At 42.3% G+C, this 18,800-nt stretch overlaps 3 protein-coding genes across 5 annotated transcripts in view; 1 reads left to right on the top strand and 2 right to left on the bottom strand.

The window, feature by feature from the left end:
• The window catches only part of LOC135339652 (serine/threonine-protein phosphatase 6 regulatory ankyrin repeat subunit B-like), a gene marked incomplete in the record, with an annotated part of 1,209,744 nt that overhangs the window by 843,700 nt on the left and 347,244 nt on the right, over window positions 1-18,800 (bottom strand).
• The window catches only part of LOC135340209 (stalled ribosome sensor GCN1-like), a 35,622-nt gene that overhangs the window by 5,483 nt on the left and 11,339 nt on the right, over window positions 1-18,800 (top strand). For 2 of the 3 annotated variants that reach the window (XM_064536531.1, XM_064536529.1), the window contains 21 exons: window positions 84-324; window positions 881-1,152; window positions 1,317-1,400; window positions 1,586-1,812; window positions 2,132-2,609; window positions 2,893-2,988; window positions 3,199-3,342; window positions 3,676-4,875; window positions 5,377-5,519; window positions 5,909-6,088; window positions 6,229-6,659; window positions 6,882-7,076; window positions 7,311-7,651; window positions 7,886-7,993; window positions 8,179-8,310; window positions 8,546-8,650; window positions 8,991-9,161; window positions 9,549-9,697; window positions 9,928-10,255; window positions 16,475-16,669; window positions 17,505-17,707. In XM_064536531.1, the coding sequence (XP_064392601.1) occupies window positions 84-324; window positions 881-1,152; window positions 1,317-1,400; window positions 1,586-1,812; window positions 2,132-2,609; window positions 2,893-2,988; window positions 3,199-3,342; window positions 3,676-4,875; window positions 5,377-5,519; window positions 5,909-6,088; window positions 6,229-6,659; window positions 6,882-7,076; window positions 7,311-7,651; window positions 7,886-7,993; window positions 8,179-8,310; window positions 8,546-8,650; window positions 8,991-9,161; window positions 9,549-9,697; window positions 9,928-10,255; window positions 16,475-16,669; window positions 17,505-17,594 (5,310 nt within the window). In that variant the 3' untranslated portion in view covers window positions 17,595-17,707. Of the gene's footprint in view, window positions 1-83; window positions 325-880; window positions 1,153-1,316; window positions 1,401-1,585; window positions 1,813-2,131; window positions 2,610-2,892; window positions 2,989-3,198; window positions 3,343-3,675; window positions 4,876-5,376; window positions 5,520-5,908; window positions 6,089-6,228; window positions 6,660-6,881; window positions 7,077-7,310; window positions 7,652-7,885; window positions 7,994-8,178; window positions 8,311-8,545; window positions 8,651-8,990; window positions 9,162-9,548; window positions 9,698-9,927; window positions 10,256-16,474; window positions 16,670-17,504; window positions 17,708-18,800 lie in introns of those variants that run through there. The other variant, XM_064536530.1, reaches the window with a different exon arrangement.
• Window positions 11,482-13,952, bottom strand: LOC135340212 (probable serine/threonine-protein kinase ireA). The gene has a single exon (XM_064536533.1). It carries the CDS (start codon window positions 13,788-13,790, stop codon window positions 11,586-11,588), a length of 2,205 nt encoding a protein of 734 aa, XP_064392603.1. The 5' UTR covers window positions 13,791-13,952; the 3' UTR covers window positions 11,482-11,585.

Below are 18,800 nucleotides of genomic sequence, written 5' to 3' on the forward strand. Positions count from 1 at the left end.
GGGGTATTGTTCTTGCTCTGATTTGTTGAGTGACGTATATGTGTACAGTACAGTCCGTCTCACCCAATATTATAATTTTGCAGGAAGCTGTGGAAGAGCAGCTTCGGTACGAGGAGATCACTCGAAACAAAATGAACAAGCTCAACCAGGAGTTGACCAACATGGTAATTGCTGTAGAAACAGCGGAGGGTGTTGCCCTCATCAATCAGACGAACAGACTGTGTAGGGCCATTCTGTCTGCGTTACCCCTCCCCTTAGCCAGGGGGCATTGCTGGAAGCTGTGGGGGGTCTTAGTGCACTCGGTGTTCACAGAGTGGAGGACTGGTGGGTCGAGTTTGTTTACTGTGTACATGTACAACGATATACCGTGTAGCGGGTACATCATGTTGGAAATGTTCATATAAGTATTTCGTATTGAAGAGCATAATACCTACGAAATTATTCTAGATCCAACGTCACTATCTGAGCTGTACGAAAATGAAATATTTAAATGATTACGAACATTTGCACTAACGAAAATTAACCACTACCGTATAGCGGGTATATTTCGTGGGTATAAATTTTCGCGGATTGAGCCTGTACCGCGAAAATTTATACCCACGAAAATTTATATCTTTATTGAATAGTAGGCGTGTTCAGTATTATTGACCACACCTATCAACAATAAGCGGTGCCTCACCGTTATAGGCTAGGCCTGGATTCGAGGCTAACGGTGTGGAGGTACAGCTGCATGTTGATGTGCGCATGCGCCAAAAGGCTGGAACTCAGACCACGAAAATAAAATCCGCGAAATCCTTTGTAATGGTCAATCCGCGAAAATTTATACCCTCGAAATATACCCGCTATATACGATACTCTGTTATAATTGACTTCCTTTCAGCTCAACTTTTTGTCGAGACATCGCTTCGTACTTTGACCTCTAAAACTCTGAACCCCACCCTATCCAAGCTCCTCCCACTTTTGGAGACCACCCATCACAGTTCTGACTCTGTCCATTACGCTGCACACACCCTCACACTCCCACTGCTCTCCGTCACGCTGACCAAATCACGTGGCAAGTCACATGACCTTCAGGATAGGGCTGTGCGTATTCTGTGCAAGTCTGTGACTGAGTTTGTCTCATCACAAGAAGAAAGTGAGACAGAGAAAGATGTGAGTGTTACAGTATGTTTAAGAAGACAATCAGACATTAATAGTACAAATGTACGTACTGTTTATCATTGTACATGTACATTTAGTTCACTCCAAGCACGCTCAGTAACTTGTCAATTCCTCCTAGTATTTGTTTCATAACCTTGGTAACACGTACTGTACAGGGCTACCCAGCTGTTGAGACACTGCAGCTGCTCTCTGAGGTCATCTCAACACACGACGAGTCTATTAGGGCTGCGAAACTGAAGGTAATCATGAATACACGTTTTATATGAGGTGTAAACTTGCTGTTCCTTCACTAGTTAAGTTGCCCTTGTCAAGCATTGATTATTATGCATGCACTGGCAGCTGATGCATGTACACTGCGTATAATATTGCATTAATTATACACGAGCACTCTTGAAATCGCCAAATCTCCCCTCCCCCCTGACAGAAACCGTGTGTGGAGGTGTTCATTCAACTATTACCGGCTGTCTATTCGTCCACCCTCACACTCCTCACAGCCTCACTCCTCCACACCTCCCCCCTCCTACGAACAACTGTGCTCCGTGGACTGTGTGAGCTGGGGCCGACCCACCTTCCCACAGGCCCTGCTCTCATTGTGGCGCTGATGATCGCCAGACACGACCCACTAGAGGGAAATAAGGACCTGGCTGACAAGTGAGAGGGTGCATATGTTCTGCGTTTGGGGAATTACATATCTAGTTTCTGCCTTGATGTTTGCTTGCTACATGTAGGTAGCTATGCGATCTGGTCAATTCATGACATATTGCACATGCTCGTTACTTTTGTTAAAGCACTGAAGCAAAATGTACACTTAGAGGTGTGATCTGAACATACTTATACGTTACATACAGTACACTGTATCTTATAGTAATCACCTCAATACCCCACACATCATTATAACCTGCTACGTACATTAGTTTTGTGATTATGGTAAAGATTATTACTATGACCTAGTCATTCATTAATCCTGCAGACTATGGGAGGCTGGTGGCTATGGCAACACCCTCACGGCAGAGCTGATGCCCGTCCTTATTGACCACGCCTCCAGTCCTCATCTCCACATGCACACCTCAATCGCTGAGGCATCCAGAATGTGGCTAGAGGCACAGCGATCACAAGCCATCACATTCCTCGAGCAACTCCAATCCCTCTATGTTGAGAAGAAAACCACACCCCCTCCAAAAGTGGACGCATTTGGACGTGAGGTTTTCATCCAGTATGTGGACCCGTGGGAGTCTCGTGTTGGCATAGCGAAGGCAATGGAACCGATACCAAAATTTCTGGAAACTAAATCGGCCCTCAAATTCCTCAGGTTTATTATACCTGGTGCTCTGTCTGAGTCTAACCCTGAGGTGAGTAAGGCCGTGATGACAGCTGCACGTGCTGCCATAGAAACCCACGGGGAGAGTCTGGCCGGAGAGCTCATGGACCACTTTGATACTTGCTTGCAGGTCAGTTTGTGCACGTGCAATATATATAGGTACATGTACAAGTATATCCTGACTGACATGTAATATATATAACACTCACTTGTAGATTTGCTGTGTTTGGAGTTGATACTGAGGTGTTTCGGCACGTGCTATAGCGCTGCAAATACAAATTTTAGTGTAATGTGCCCAAATCCAAGATGACAGTGTACGTGTACATGACCGTTTTTGTAGAGATTGCATGCATGCACTAAATTTAATACAGAATGAATCTAAGTTACTGTTAATGTCATCTGTCACCATGCAGGCTGTTGCTGATACAATGGAGGCTGATGTTGTGAGACAGTCCATCGTGGTGCTCATGGGAACCCTCGCTCAGCACATGGACAAACACAACCCCAAGGTAAGTGGGTGGAGGGAATGAGGAGCGTATTTCCTGCTTCGATCCTTATATACATTACTTCTAACAGAGTTAAACTTCTGCTGCTACCACAATCATACTGTACAGTACATGCAACCATGCACAAGCTCAGTGTCACCCAGTCATGCATGCAGTATGTGCTATGCACGCGTGTAATAAAATATGACATTTATTCCCAAACTCCTCCCACAGGTCAAATCGGTGGTGCACCTGCTCCTCTCTAACCTGGACACACCCTCTCAACAGGTCCAGGAGGCCATCTCCAGTTGTCTCCATCCCCTAGCAACTGTCGTCAAGGACACGGCTCAGGATATTGTCAAGAAACTCATGGAAAAGGTTAGTCTGTTTGCACTGTACCAAATACAATTAACTACACATATAGCACCATGCGTACACATGTACATGCATGTACATTGTACGAACATGCATGCTCAGTGACGCACTGGTCTTAAGCTTGAGTCCACCAGTTTCAGCCAGCGTAAGGGGGCTGCCTATGGGGTAGCTGGTCTCGTTAAGGGCCTCGGAACATGCATGCTCAGTGACGCACTGGTCTTAAACACGTACCACCTTCCATTTTGTCTTTAAGTCTTTGTGGACCACTGCCCCTAATGGTAAATCTTTCTATTAACTGTTTTTTACTACACCACCCCTTCTCCCTTCCCTCTGCAGCTGCTTGAGTCCACCAGTTTCAGCCAGCGTAAGGGGGCTGCCTATGGGATAGCTGGTCTCGTTAAGGGCCTTGGGATACCCACCCTCAAACAATACAACATCATGCACGAGCTAAAGGAGGCTATAAAGAACAAGAAGAATTACCGTCATCGTGAGGGGGCGCTCTTGGCATTCGAGTCGCTATGCAACCTACTCGGTCGTCTGTTTGAGCCGTACGTGGTACAACTTCTACCGGACCTACTGCTTTGTTTCGGGGACGGCAACCAATATGTTAGAGATGCCACTGATCAAACTGCCCGTACCATTATGGCTCATTTGAGTAACCATGGTGTCAAGCTAATCCTTCCCTCTCTTCTCAAAGCTCTGGAGGAGGACTCATGGCGGACAAAAGCCGGTAGTGCCGAGCTTCTTGGTGCCATGGCGTTCTGCGCTCCTAAACAGCTGTCTTCTTGCTTGCCTAGTATCGTACCCAAGCTTATCAACGTGTTAGCTGATTCTCATGCAAAGGTTCACCAATCAGGATGGCAGGCCTTGAGGCAGATCGGATCTGTGATAAAGAACCCGGAGATCCAGGCACTCGTACCCACTCTACTGGACGCTCTCGCTGACCCCTCCAACAAATCTCAAATATGTCTCCAATCGCTACTCGATACGGAGTTCGTTCATGTTATCGACCCTCCTTCTCTCGCTCTAATTATGCCCACCCTCAAATGTACGCTGGAGATACGATCAACAGACACCAAGAAAATGGCCGCACAAATCATCGGGAACATGTATTCCCTCACAGACCAGAAAGATCTCTCACCTTATCTTCCGGACGTCCTCCCTGGTTTGAAAACTAGTTTGGTTGATCCTGTGCCGGAAGTTAGAAGCACGTGTGCTAAAGCCCTAGGAGCAATGGTACGTGGAATGGGAGATGACGGGTTATCAGAGCTTCTGCCGTGGCTCCAGTCCATGCTGGTATCGGACGTGAGTTCTGTGGATCGGTCTGGTGCTGCCCAAGGCCTCAGCGAAGTGTTGCTGGCACGTGGTGTCGAGTATCTGCGTCAACTGATGCCTCAGTTCATTGCCACCTGTCAAGACATGAACAATCCTACGAACGTGAGAGATGGTTATCTCATGCTGTTTGTGTACCTCCCTGTGACCTTTGGATCCGAGTTTATCCAGTTCATAGGAGACGTGATCCCATGTATACTCAAGGTACGTGTAGAATTCATTATCAATGACATTTATTAATCATACATGTATACCGTGAACATAATTTTGTAAAAACTTTCTGTTATAGTACAGATCTTTTCATGGTTGGCATACATAATTATATACACTACCCGTGTACATGTGTGGCCCGTATGATGTGTGTGTGTACATGTGTGCCCCGTATGATGTGTGTGTGACTGGTTTGTCGGTTTCTTTTTACTGTTACCGTATTACTAGAATATTTTGCTGGTGAAAAACCTTTGCGAATGAGCCAAATCAGCAGAAAATTTGACCCTTTTGCGATCTAACTATTACGTTCTGGCAAAGATCGTGTGTATTTACTAGTAATAAGTTAGGTTTTGCGGATTTTAATGTTGCAAATTTATCAACCATTGATGGCAAAGTGCGCAAATGTTTGATGCTCGCAAAACATTCTAGTAACGTGCAATTATTCAGTAGTGGTGACTATAATTCAGTTTTGATACAGCTTCCTATATTGTCCAGGGTCTTGCTGATGAGTCAGAGTTTGTGAGGGACACTGCGCTACAGGCTGGGGGCACCATCATCAATAGATACGCTGACACAGCAGTCGAGATCTTCCTGCCTCAACTGGAGAGGGGTCTCTTTGACGACAGCTGGAGGATCAGGTGAGCAGAATGTTTGCATATAGCCTGGGGGATACCACCCGGTGCATGTAGTGTAGTGACACTACTAATTATTTGGTGTGAACCTTACATGTTTATGGGCCTGACAAGCTCTGTCCCTCTACATGTACATGTACAATGTAGCACTTCCTATACAACAGGGGGTAGCAGAGCTTTATTTGATGTGAAAACAAGTAAATCGAAGGCATCGATTGGTAGAGGACGAGCTTTTCTTCTAGTGATATATTTATTTACTACTGTATATTTATTACACATGTATATGTAACTTGTAAAACAGTTAAAGTTATTCTGCAACGAAATGGAAGCACAGTACCTAAGCTACAGCATACATTTACCCCCCCCCCCACACACACACACACACACACACACAGGTGCTCCACTGTGCAGCTGCTGGGTGACCTCCTCTACAAGATCTCTGGACTCAGTGGTAAGATGAGCACTGAGAGTGAGGAAGACGACAACTTCGGGACGGAAGAGGCCAGACAAACGCTCCTCCAGCTACTGGGCAAGGAACGGAGGGACAGGGTCCTTGCTGGGCTCTATATGGGAAGGTGGGTGTGCTCTTGGTTATGAGTAAATCCACTCCCACTTCAATGTAGATTACTTCAATGCCTGTATCTTATGACGGGGGTATGTCCACATACCAGAAAAGCGATAATAATTGTCTCAACTATCGACTCCTTCACTGCAGATCTGATATGGCAATCTTGGTTCGTCAGACCTCCCTTCACGTTTGGAAGGTGGTGGTCACCAACACTGCACGCACCCTCCGAGAAATCCTTCCCACACTCGTTCATCTCCTTCTTTCCTGCCTCGCCAGTCGCAGCCATGACAAGCGGACCATCGCTGCTCGTACCCTCGGAGATCTCGTTAGGAAGCTTGGTGAGAGGGTCCTCCCCGAGGTGATCCCCATGTTGGAAACGGGGCTCAAGTCAGACGAGCCACAAAAGAGACAGGGTGTGTGTATTGGACTATCGGAGATTGTACAGCACACGTCACGTGACAATGTTTTGTTGTATATCGAGTCACTGTTGCCAACGGTGAGGAGTGGCCTGTGTGATGAGGACAGTGATGTCAGGGCAGCTGCTGCTAAGACCTTCGATAGTCTGCACTCCACTGTTGGTAAGTATGAGTAGTGTACGCATAGTTTAATATACGATAGAGCTTGGGCATAATTATACGTACGTACATGTACAGTGCATACTTAAATCACATTACAGGAAATTGAACAGTGGCTTTATCATTGTAAGTACAGTACGTGTATGTTAGCTCAGTGTAGACCGCTTACAACTCCCTCTCTGCTGTCATGCCTGTCAACTCTCACACACACCCTCACATGTACAGGTCACCGTATCCTTGATGAGATCCTTACCCCGCTCCTCTCGGACCTGTCCATCCCTTCCAAGTGTGACCTGGCACTGGACGGCCTGAAACAGGTGATGGCCGTCAAGAGCAGTGTGGTACTCCCCCACATAGTGCCCCAGCTGGTGCAGCCTCCCGTCAACACCAAGGCCCTCTCTCTTCTCTCCTCAGTAGCAGGTAATGAAACGTTGATAGCCTGTGGCCCAAGCTAGCTACTAGTGTACATTCGTGTGCATGTAATTTTCACGTATAGTGTAAAAATAGAATGATACGTGTACGTATTTAGCCACGGTTGTAAGTTTTTGTGTTAAGTTCTACTATCACTTGAGTATGAGAGCAGATCGATACTGCATCTGCTACTGTATGCACAATGTTCTATTATTTAATCCCCTCTGCATTTCTTAATCCCAGGTGATGCCCTCCACAAGCACCTTGATCGTATCATTCCCGCCCTCATCACTGCTGTGGCCGAGGCTCCTGACTCCGCCCATAGTGCAGAGGGGGTGGTGCTGAGTGTCAAGGGAGAACCAGGGCCTTCCCACCTCCTGGAGCAGCTTTTGAAGGGGGCACGGGACACAAAGCTTGATAGAAGAGAGGCAGCAATGTCATTAGTTCATGTGTTCTGTGAAAAGAGTCCGGCAGATCTCAGTGATCATGTGTCACAGTTGATTATATTCACAACAGAGGCTCTTAACGACCCGAGTGAGAGGGTATGTGTGGAGGCGTGGTTTGCACTGGAGGCTATCGTCAAGGTGAGTAGTAAATGTACAGTACATGCTAAAATGTTTGTGTGCATGACCTCATCTTTGTGCGACAATCAGTACATATAATTATGTAAAGGTTAAAGGTTAAGTTCTACTGTGTATATGATAATTTTTATAGAGCTCTTAGGCTATTGGAATTGTTAATGCCAGCTGTACTCATTATACTCTAACTGTGTGTTATCATTTTAACCAAGATACTCTTCCCCTTCTCTTCCCATGCAGAGGGTGAACCAGAAGGAGCTCCCCCATTACACTGGGTACCTGAGGAAGGCTCTCAAGACTGCAGCTGCTAACCTCATGGGAGACGAGCTGCACGGATTTGCCATGAAGGTGAGAGAGTCCAAACTAACTAGCATCATTTTTCAATAATAGCCGATCAAATTTTTTTGTATTGTGGATCACTAGATGTACTCTGCATCAATAATATTGGCTGTAGCTACAGTACATGTGCATGCAATGTTTATTCAATTTTTCATCGTTACCCCGGCACTAACCCCCCATTTGTACCCCCACAGGGCATCACTCCCGCCCTCACCATCCTCAAGGAGGGTCTTATCGGTGGGTCACCTGATGAGAAGGAGGAGGCAGCCAGAGTTCTGGTGGAGGTCATCCGTCTTGCCTCATCTAAAACACTCTCCACCGGCAAGGTACATTACACCTCTGTACAGTGTACAGGTGTACATGTGTAAATATGGGCAAATTAACGTCAGTTATTTATGTGGTTCTTTAATGATCAATAATCTGGCCAACACATTACCTCCAATGTATAGCTGTATGTGTACATATATTATTTAATGCTTGGTGTTCGGAGGCAAACTGATCAGTTTTATTATAAGGTCATGTACATGTAGTGTTATCGATGCTGCTCTTCCCGGTGTGCAGGTGGTGATGTTGATAGCTGGTCCCCTCATCAGAGTGCTAGGTGACAGGTATGGCTGGCACGTCAAGGTGGCCACTCTGGAGGCCCTCGTCCAGCTTGTCAGGAAGGTGAGGATAATGGTCACCATAGTGTCTACAGTGTGGGTGATGAGGGCTACCTCCTGATAGCTTGTGCCATAAAGTGGCACAATGAGGAATTGATGACATAATTATTACAACATAATATTATTATGATGCTGGTTATATAAATTAGCAAGTGTTTTTTCAAATCTGTCACTCAAGTAAATTTCCTATTTGCACATTGTCAATCATCCTCTTGATATTTGCAATCACCCGCTTAATATTTAGAACCCAAATTGTCATCCACTCATAAAAGAAATCCTTTTAATTGTTTTTTATAGTTCGTTATACATGTAGATGGTATTTTATCGATTCTGACCCCCTCCAGGTTGGCACAGCTGCCAAGTCGTTCATCCCACAGTTGCAGACATCGTACCTGAAGGCACTCAACGACCCCAACCGCCCGGTGAGGGTGCAGGCGGTGCTCGGACTCACAGAGCTCCTTCCACTCTCAACACGAGTCGATCCTGTTTTTAATGACCTACACAATGGCATTAAGGTATACGTGTACATGTATACTACATTAGCTGTTACAGTGTAGTACGTAGCACCACTTTGAGTGACAGAGTGAGTTTGGGTTTCGAAAAGAATACTTGGCTTCTGTAGCTGTTAAGTTTCATAGCGGGTCAAACTCTCAATTTTAAGAAAACCGAGTACCCACAGCCTTACCGTATTACTTTGCGAGGGTTTATCAACTAATAAAACCAGCAAAACCTATTATTACTAGGTAATATACACGATCCTTGCCAAAAGGCAATAGTTAGGGTTAAATGTTCTGGTGATTTGGCTCATTTGCAACCCACAAAATATTCTGGTAATACGGTATTGTCCAATGCATCTGCTATTATCTATTATAATAGTATTACACCTATACACATGTTTACAGAAAACAGAGGACCCTGGTCTGCGTCTGACGATACTGCAAGCCCTGAGGGGTGCCTTGAGGACAGCTGGCTCTCGAATGAGTGAGAAACATCGCACTGAGATCATGGCCACCTTAGTTATGCTGCAGACCACTGCTAACGAGGGGCACAGGTGAGAGAGGGGTGCAAGTGTGCACAAATATTTTCTGTTTATCTGATAAAATCCCTAGTGTACACATGCACCTACAAATGTACATCTAACTTCTAATTAATGTACCTCAAACGTCATGTCTTTGATCACCCACGAACCCAAAATATAAGCTGACGCATGTGCCCACGTTTATATGTCCACCATTTTAGTAGTCAACTCTGCCCCCCACTGCCCCCCACACACATATACAGACTAGAGGCTGCCTCGTGTCTCGGCCTCCTCTCCTCCTTCCTCCCCGACGATGAACTAGAGCAGCTGCTAACCTCGTCCGTCCTCTCCCTTGACAACAGCGCTGACTGGGCCATAATGCAGGCCAGGGCCACTGCACTGTCAGCAACACTGGAGGTGGCTACTCAGAGGATGTTGGATCTAGGGCTGAAGAGACAGGTGGCAGAGGCGGTGGTTGCTTTGGCAACATCGGATAGGGTCCCTGTGTGTGTGAGCGGACTCCAGTGTCTGGGGAGCTTTGTGAACAAGATGAGCGATAATTCTCCCTTCGTGATCGGAGCTCTCAAAGAGGTGTGTGACATTTATGTTTCTATGAAGAGATATATTACGTATATTATACGTAATATTATCTCTTCATACTATTCGATTTATTGATTAGCCTCACACTAGAGCCCTTGCAGCCGTTTACTTACGGTGAGCTAGATCTATAGTGATCAGCAGCTAAAACACAGTACAGTAGACTCTTGCTATTTGGGTTCTCTGAAGTACGTCCACCTCGATATACTGTACCAGTCGTTTTGTTCGGCACGGATTGCTAGCTAGATGTTTACTACTCGCTATTTCGTATACTGGTCACTTTTGGCTTCCCCAAACTCTGTGTTAATATACATGTACGTATTAGCAATAGCTACATGTAGTAACTTTATGTTATGTAGCTAACACATCCATCGAGGTATCAGTGTAATTTTCACGTTTAATACGGCCAGATATGACATTTTGGCAAATTAAATCGGATTAGAGAGCATAATAATTTGTTATCCTCGAGACAAAACTGCAAAATTAGTCACTACGTTCGAGGTAGGGTCGCTCTTTAGCCACGGCTATTTTCTGAAATGCAGCCACCTCGCTATTCCGGCCAAACTACACTCCTCCCAAGGGTGACTGCATTTATGAGAGAGTAGTCACTTTATGACTCGAATATACACTTTTACTGGATAGCTTGTGTACAGTCTACTTAATTATAGGCAGGGGATCATGAAGAGAGGCTACTGAAAGCTCACAAGCGGCTATTTTCCTTGGCTTTGAGCGCTATTTAAATAGCATATTCTTACATGTATTTTGAGTCGATTGGTCGGGAAAGCAAAAACACTTCGTATTTCCCTCCAGTATAATTGTAAGAAATATCGTGTAACAGCAAAAATGTTGAGCTCGAAATAGTTTGACTACTAGTTTGTGCTGTACGTTGCTATAGTCCTTGTATTCCACACAAAAAAGAGTCTGGCAACAGTGTGATGCTCCAGGATTTTGGGGCCGTCAATCAGATTGTAATTGTAAAACCACACCCACATGACATCATATATTAGGATGCTGATGAGGCCGAGCAACTAATCTGCCACGCCCACCATCAAGTGGGCGTAGATGGTGGGCGTGGCAGAGTGAGTACATAATTTAAATTCTATGGGACAACTCCATGCATGCACACTGTTTCCAGATCCTTCTTCGTGTGAAGGGGCGTGGCCTGCAAGACTACATAATTGCACATACATGTAATTATGTGCTTTAAAGTTCAATCGGGACATTTATAAAAATCATGAGCAAACTGTTTACATGTATATATATACTGGCACCTTGAAAAAAACGTCAACTCGAGCTTACTAGCTAGATTAAAAGAAGTTACTGTTCAATTTGTTTTCTTACGATTTACTTGGTCCAGCTCTTCTTTCTTTTGAAATGTATACAGTAGCAACTTAGGAAATTTCTCGTTGAAATATCTTGCTACTCCTTCACTACAACAGTAGTACGTATGCTTTAGTTCCTCGCTTAGCTCATCGAAATGCTCAGTTTTGTTTCGAATAAATCTGAGAAGCTTGCAAATATCAGCTATGTCCATACGTTTATCAACATCGCATTTGACTATCGTATCAAGGTAGGATGTCCAATCTCCAGTACTGTAGACCTCGCTTGAATCTGCACGTAGCATCCTTTGAAACGTTTCTTGCTCTTTGTCGACTGCCATTTTACCAATATTGTGATAGAATTTGCTGATTTTTTCTTCATTCCAAAACATTGGATGTTCTACTACCGACATAACCTTGGGTCGTTTTCTGAAGTCCCTCTCAAGCATTGAATTGATCAAGCTTTTCGCAAGTACTGTAGTGAAGCTTTGCCCTAGTTCTTGCAGTTTAGTCAGTTTTGGTCGTTCAGTACTCTGACATATGGTTTGTTGGCACTGCTCTAGATTGTCAATGGGTCCAAACGGATGACGACCTTTTGCTAATACATAATAGAACACACAACCTAATGAGAATATATCGACTGCAGTTGTTCGTTTACCACCTTTCCAAAGCTCTGGGGCTGCCCATCCTTTTGAGCCATATGGCTTCTTATGATCTGAATAATCTTTCTCAAAATGCCCTAAGTCAAAATCAGATATTAAAAAGTATACACCGTCACCTCTTCGCTTCAGAAGAATATTTGCTGGCTTTATATCCCGATGTTGTATTCCTTGTTTATGTACGTGCCACAGGCCGTCTGTGATTTGCCCCAGACACTGTTTTGCTTCTAAAAGGAATCGTGATGATTCAAATTTTTCCTTCTTTAAAACTATTATTGCTTTTTCTAGATTTGATTGACACATCTCCAGAGCAACATACAGGAATCCATCTTTTTCTTGTTTACAATAATATTGAACTATGTGTGGATTCGGTTTAGTGTTTGACATGTGCAGTAGTATATCCAATTCTTTCTCTGGCTGGCTGCTTGATGCTTTACGGTACTTTTTAACAGCTGTTTTTCTACCATCTTGTAGTGTTCCTGCCCATACATTATCGGCAATTCGATTCTCCAGTCTTATTTGTCCTATTTCTCTGTCATACGTGCTACTCAATAATCGTTGTATCTTATTCTGTTCATCTTCTTTATCCTTTATAATAATGGATGACAAACAGACTGCACAGCCTGTGCATGAAAGTATAAATAATATGACAAGCCCTATGTAAAACCATAGGCCTGAAAGTAATCCACCGGTGTAGTACCATATATTTGAAAGCCATTCACCCGTGTAATACCATATGGTTGAAAGCCATCCACCAGTGAATATATCCGAAATTCTTCCACAGATGTAAAACCATATACCTGTAAACCATCCACTCTCGTTCTGTTTGGGATTGCCAGAGAAATTCACTAAGTTTTCCGAACCAGAAGTGATGATTTTTGGTCTAGATTCATCGCTGTATGTAAAAGGTTTCAAATTATCATTGAAAGAGAGATCAAGCACCTCAAGTTTGGGAAGGTTCTTGAAGGCTTCGTTTTCGATTTTTTCAATGCTATTGTTTGTGAGATTGATAACTTGAATGCGAAACAGGTCTTTAAACCCATCTTCGTAAATTTTAGTAACTCCGTTGTGAACAAAATCGATAATTTCAACATTTGGGAACTGTTGGAAAGAATTTTCTCTAATTATGTCAATATCATTGTTACGTATGGAAAGATTTCGTATTTCAGTGAACTGTGGGTTCATTCCAATCTTGATATACTCTATTTTGCATCCATCAAATACAATAGATTTCAAGTTTAAAAATCGAGATAGAAATAATGTGAAGTTCAGAGTAGGCAGATTGGAGTTAGTGATCTCTAAATGTGTGATAGTGGAAGGCACATCCTTCAAATCGCTAAAGTTGTTCATATTTTCACATTTTGCAAGCATACCATTTCCATAAAGGTTGCACTCACTTTGGTTTGATCTTCCCATTGTTGTTGGGAAAAGGAAGATGCCTGTTAGGCACAGACACATCAGAAAAACCATCTTTGCTATGCTCACTTCAATTTGCTTTGTAAAAGCTTTAGTAAATGGGGTGTTTTTTACCTGAGTCATGGTGTGGTTCATAAATGGTCATCAAGGGTATATCCCTTTGTGGTCGGTCATAAATATCATAGTAAAGAACAATGAATATTATGTTAGAATACATGGACACTTATAGTTGTATGGACACTTGTATGGAATGTTCTAGATTATGTTATGTTCTATTTAAGTGTAATTTCTAGTTTTACTCTTAAAAGTGTTTTGTGCAATCTCTAACTTACCAGAGATTGAAGAAAAGGGGATATGAAACTAGATCATGTGAGCTTATGTGCTCAATGTAAAACAGAGTAAAAAGTTTAGGCACTCCGCGTTGCTATAAAAATGGTGGTTTAATTTGTGTAAATAAAACAAAACAGGCCCATGGGAAACTGGATGACTCACTTGAAGTATTGTGATCATATAATTGACCTAGCCACAGATTGTTTTAAAATATATTTGGTGGCAATAAAATCCAGAATGCCAGATTCCCTGGTTTATTGGCTATACTAGCCTTTGTGGGACTGTAGCAGAAAGCAAGTTGGTTTTCATAAGATGGTTCAGTGATGGGTTTTAATGTTAGCTATGTATTCTATGTTATTCCTCCCCAGCTTTTGTATATAGCAAATTGTTTTGGAGAATTCGCTTCGATTCTAGCACTGCATGTGTGTGTAATTTTGGTCTTGTACTACTTTTATTAAAGTGCACATATCATCCTGGTCTTTTCCACGAAAGCTATCACATATCGCTTTGTGTGGTACGTTTGCTTTCCAATTATCGTTTCGATACACCTTGTCCGAATTTTTTCGAATATATTCTCGTAGATCAGCATATTTGTCTGCTTCTATGTCATCACCCATTGTTTTGTACAACTCGTTTACTTTTTGGTCATCCCAAAAGAACGGATGATCTAGGACTTCTGAAGCATCTGGTCGTTCTTCATCATTGAATGTCAACATGAGTTTGATCAAATCTTTGGCTTGTTCCTTCATGAAATTGTGGGCTAGCTGAGCCTGTAACTCTTTGTCTATAAGCATTGGTGGCTTCCCGGCTTGAATGTTGTCTTGGCATTCTCCCATATCAGTCAGTTTTCCGAATGGGTGCTTGCCTTGAGTCAGTCCATAGTAGAACACACAGCCCATTGAGAATATGGTCACACTTGGTTTTCTCTCTTCTTTACCCCATTGCTCTTTGGGTACCCATCCTATTGTGCCAAATTTGATTTTATTTAGAGACGGCTTACCTGTAATGTGTCCCAAATCAAAGTCTGTTATGATAAATCGTAGTGTTTTGTTATACATGTACTTTATCAAGATGTTCCTCGGTTGGATGTCTCGGTGCTGTACATTGTTATTGTGAATATGATTCAACCCGTTCGCCAGTTGGATTAAACACGAGTTGGTCCCTGCACAAAAGGAATCAACAACCTTTTGCTCTCCGTTTGTAATAGCTTCCATTAGTGTACCATCGCAGATTGGATACAGTGCGATATAGCGGTATTGCTTTTCTACTTCAGTGCCTATGTATTGAATGACATTGTCATTGACAATTAGTTTCAATAGAATGTCTAATTCCTGAGGATATCTATTTTCAGGAATGATTCTACTTTTCTTAACTGCTACTTCACGGTTGTCATTCACTATTCTTCCTCTGTACACCTTGCGTCCTAGTGGTTAATTTTCTGATGGAAAATATTGAATTTGGCCAATTGTTATTATTTCAGGTTTTGATAAGTGCTTATCCACTGGCTGACTATCCTTGGGTACAATCGATTCCTTAGGTTTACTTGAAGTGATAGGAGTTTGACCGTTAAGGGGTACAATAGTGCAGCAATGATATAATTTAATTTTAATAATGGCTATTATTAGAAGTCCTCCTATGTTGTAAAACCATATTATATCTGTAAACCATCCACTCTCGTTCTGTTTGCGATTACTAGAAGTGATGATTTTTGGTCTTGATTCGTCACTGTATGTAAACGGTTGTAAATTATCATTAAAAGAGAGATCAAGCACCTCAAGTTTGGGAAGGTTCTTGAAGGCTTCGTTTTCAATTTTTTCAATGCTATTGTTTGTGAGATTGATAACTTGAATGCAAAACAGGTCTTTAAACCCATCTTCATAAATTTTAGTAACTCCGTTGTGAACAAAATCGATAATTTCGGGAACTGTTGGAAAGAATTTTCTCTAATTATATCAATATCGTTGTTACGTATGGAAAGATTTTGTATTTCAGTGAACTGTGGGTTCATTCCAATCTTGATATACTCTATTTTGCATCCATCAAATACATCAAGTTTAAAAATCGAGATGGAAATAATGCGACGTTCAGAGTAGGCAGATTGGAGTTAGTGATCTCTAAATGTGTGATAGTGGAAGGCACATCCTTCAAATCGCTAAAGTTGTTCATATTTTCACATTTTGCAAGCATACCATTCCGGTAGAGGTTGCACTCACTTTGGTTTGATCTCCCCATTGTTGTTGGGAAAAGGAAGATGCCTGTTAGGCACAGCAACATCAGAAAAACCATCTTACTAGCTCACTTCAATTTGCTTTGTAAAAGCTAGGGTCCTGTTTTCTCGCTTTAGCAAATGGGGTGTTTTTTTCCTGGGTCATGGTGTGGTTCATAAATGGTCATCAAGGGTATATCCCTTTGTGGTCGGTCATAAATATCATAGTAAATAACAATGAATATTAACCATTCACTCTCTGTCCACTTTACTTCCCACCCAGAGTATGACCCACTCTTCGAGTGACATCAGAGTGGCAGGGTGTGACGTGTGTGCCTCCCTCTCTTCTCCCTCGGACCCCCTTCTCGTGTCTCTCCTACCCCTCGTCCTACAGTGCTGCCGAGACAAAAATACTGCTGTCAAGGCAACCGCTGAGAAAGCTGTGTCCAACCTCATCCAGGGAGAAGCTCACTTGAGAGTAAGTCAAATGGTTATATACCGAAAATATTTTTCTCTGTGTGTATAATGTTTTGATTTGTTTAATGCTGTTCCTTTGATGTATGACTCAAGAACACACGTTATAGTATACACTCACACTCTATAGCTAATTCGACACCCCTCTGTACTTAATTGCTGCTCCACCACCCCACTCTACTAGAGAAACCATAGGACCATCAAAGTTATCTCAAAAAGGCCATTTCAGAAAAAGTACCCTACATTTACAGCACCCACAGTTATGAACCAGCTGTGATAAGATATGTGGCCCTTAAGTTTATGGGATATGGTTGGAGTAGTCACAACGCTACCATAAGAAGAGAAGAGTGTCGAACTACTGCTACTTCTACACAAACACTGTGCACAAAGTAACATGACATCCTGTCAATTGCACGTGAGCAACTCACAATTGATAACGTCTGCGCATAATTACGCAACGCACAGAAGTTGTTAATAGTGAGTGAAGAGTGCAAGTAAAGAGGATCAACTCGACTATTGTAGATAATTTTTGTAAAGAAATCTTCTCCTATCAGTGTGCAGCTCTACAAGCTCTGAACGTTGAATGCGAATAACTAGCTAGAATTGTTCGATTACCACACCCCTAAAAACGTTACGGTTAACATTTACTAGGAGATTACTAGTAAGTTTACAATACTTTTTCACGTGCGAGTCATGTTACTTTGTGCACAGTGTTTGTGTAGAAGTATCAGTAGTTCGACACTCTTTTCTTCTTATGCACTCTTGACGTTACTAGAAGGCCCAAATTTGCATGCATGTATAACTGTAATACATCTCAGTTTACGTCATCCCCTATGCAGCACTGTATGGGACTCGTGGAGGCTCTGGATGGAAGCAAGCTGGAAGACAGTTACAAGAAAGTTCAAGCAAAGTTAGCTAGAGAGTTTTGAACATTATTTTCATAGAACAGAATCAGTATTACGACTATACTCCATTATGAGCGTTAAGGTAATAATTATATGGTTTAAAAACTTAAATTTTATGGAGTTGTTTATTGGTGTGATATGGTACACAAATTAAGTTATAATGTGTAATGTCACTGCATGTATATATAATTATATAGCTTGTGGTTAGTTACGTTATAGTACATGTTTCCGTGGTTGAGCAATACTTGTAAGTCAGCTTGCGTATACATAATAATTATGTGAATATAGGTTTTAATTTCATGCTTGTTGCACTAATTAGCTGCAACCATATGTATGCAGTATTCAACGTATTATATCAATTTTAATTTAATTACCCCCAATCATCCGTAAACAATACATGTATACAGTAGACTATAATTATTATAATAATTATTATGATTTATACAATTTGAAGTGAATTTTTGATGCAACTGCATGCAGTTTGAGACCACATTTATCAGGAGCACATTATTTTACTCATCGAATCTGTAAAATTATTGGATAATATTCCCGTAATGTTTCCCATTAAACTGAATTTTTACCCGAATTATATCCTGAATAACATATACAGACAAAGAATACTCTTCATAAAGTCAGACACAGAGCTATATAGCTAGCTAGCTAGAGATAGAGCTGTATTGGTTACAGCAGCAATTTCTTTCTGATAGAGTCGACTTTCACCAAGATGGGCGTGGCCTATCATATAGGCTATTGTCAGCCTTCCCCTCCGTTCAGAGGATTGTTATCCACACTGTTGCAGGCTGTGAGTCCTTTGTTAACATAGTAGGCTAAGGGTAGCTATTAGAATGCTATCACACGGGCTACAATCACACTTCTATCCACTTTCTTCAATCCACTTCCGTTCGTTGTGACGTCATTGTTTTACTGAGCAAAATACAATGGTATCCGAATTACCCACTTTCTGGGTAATAGGTGGCGCATGCGCAAACAGTCGATACCAGGCCCTCTCTTAGCGGCCTGGAATCGAGGCTAAGTTGCCATATAAATAATTATGGCAAATTAACTCATGCAGGTTCTGTTCTAAGTCATAGGAGGTACGAGCCTATATATATAGCTATAGCTATAGTATATAGTATAAATAAATTATATACATGTCTATATATATGAAATCGAAAATGACTGGGTAAAATGTTTCACATGCAAGCAATTAGACTCAAATTACTAAACTGG

This window comes from Halichondria panicea, chromosome 8, assembly GCF_963675165.1.
Source record: "Halichondria panicea chromosome 8, odHalPani1.1, whole genome shotgun sequence".
NCBI classification, from domain to species: domain Eukaryota; kingdom Metazoa; phylum Porifera; class Demospongiae; order Suberitida; family Halichondriidae; genus Halichondria; species Halichondria panicea.

Excerpts from the sequence above, each read along its gene's own strand:
- LOC135340212 (XM_064536533.1), bottom strand. The coding sequence starts at position 13,790 with ATGAACCACACCATGACTCAGGTAAAAAACACCCCATTTACTAAAGCT.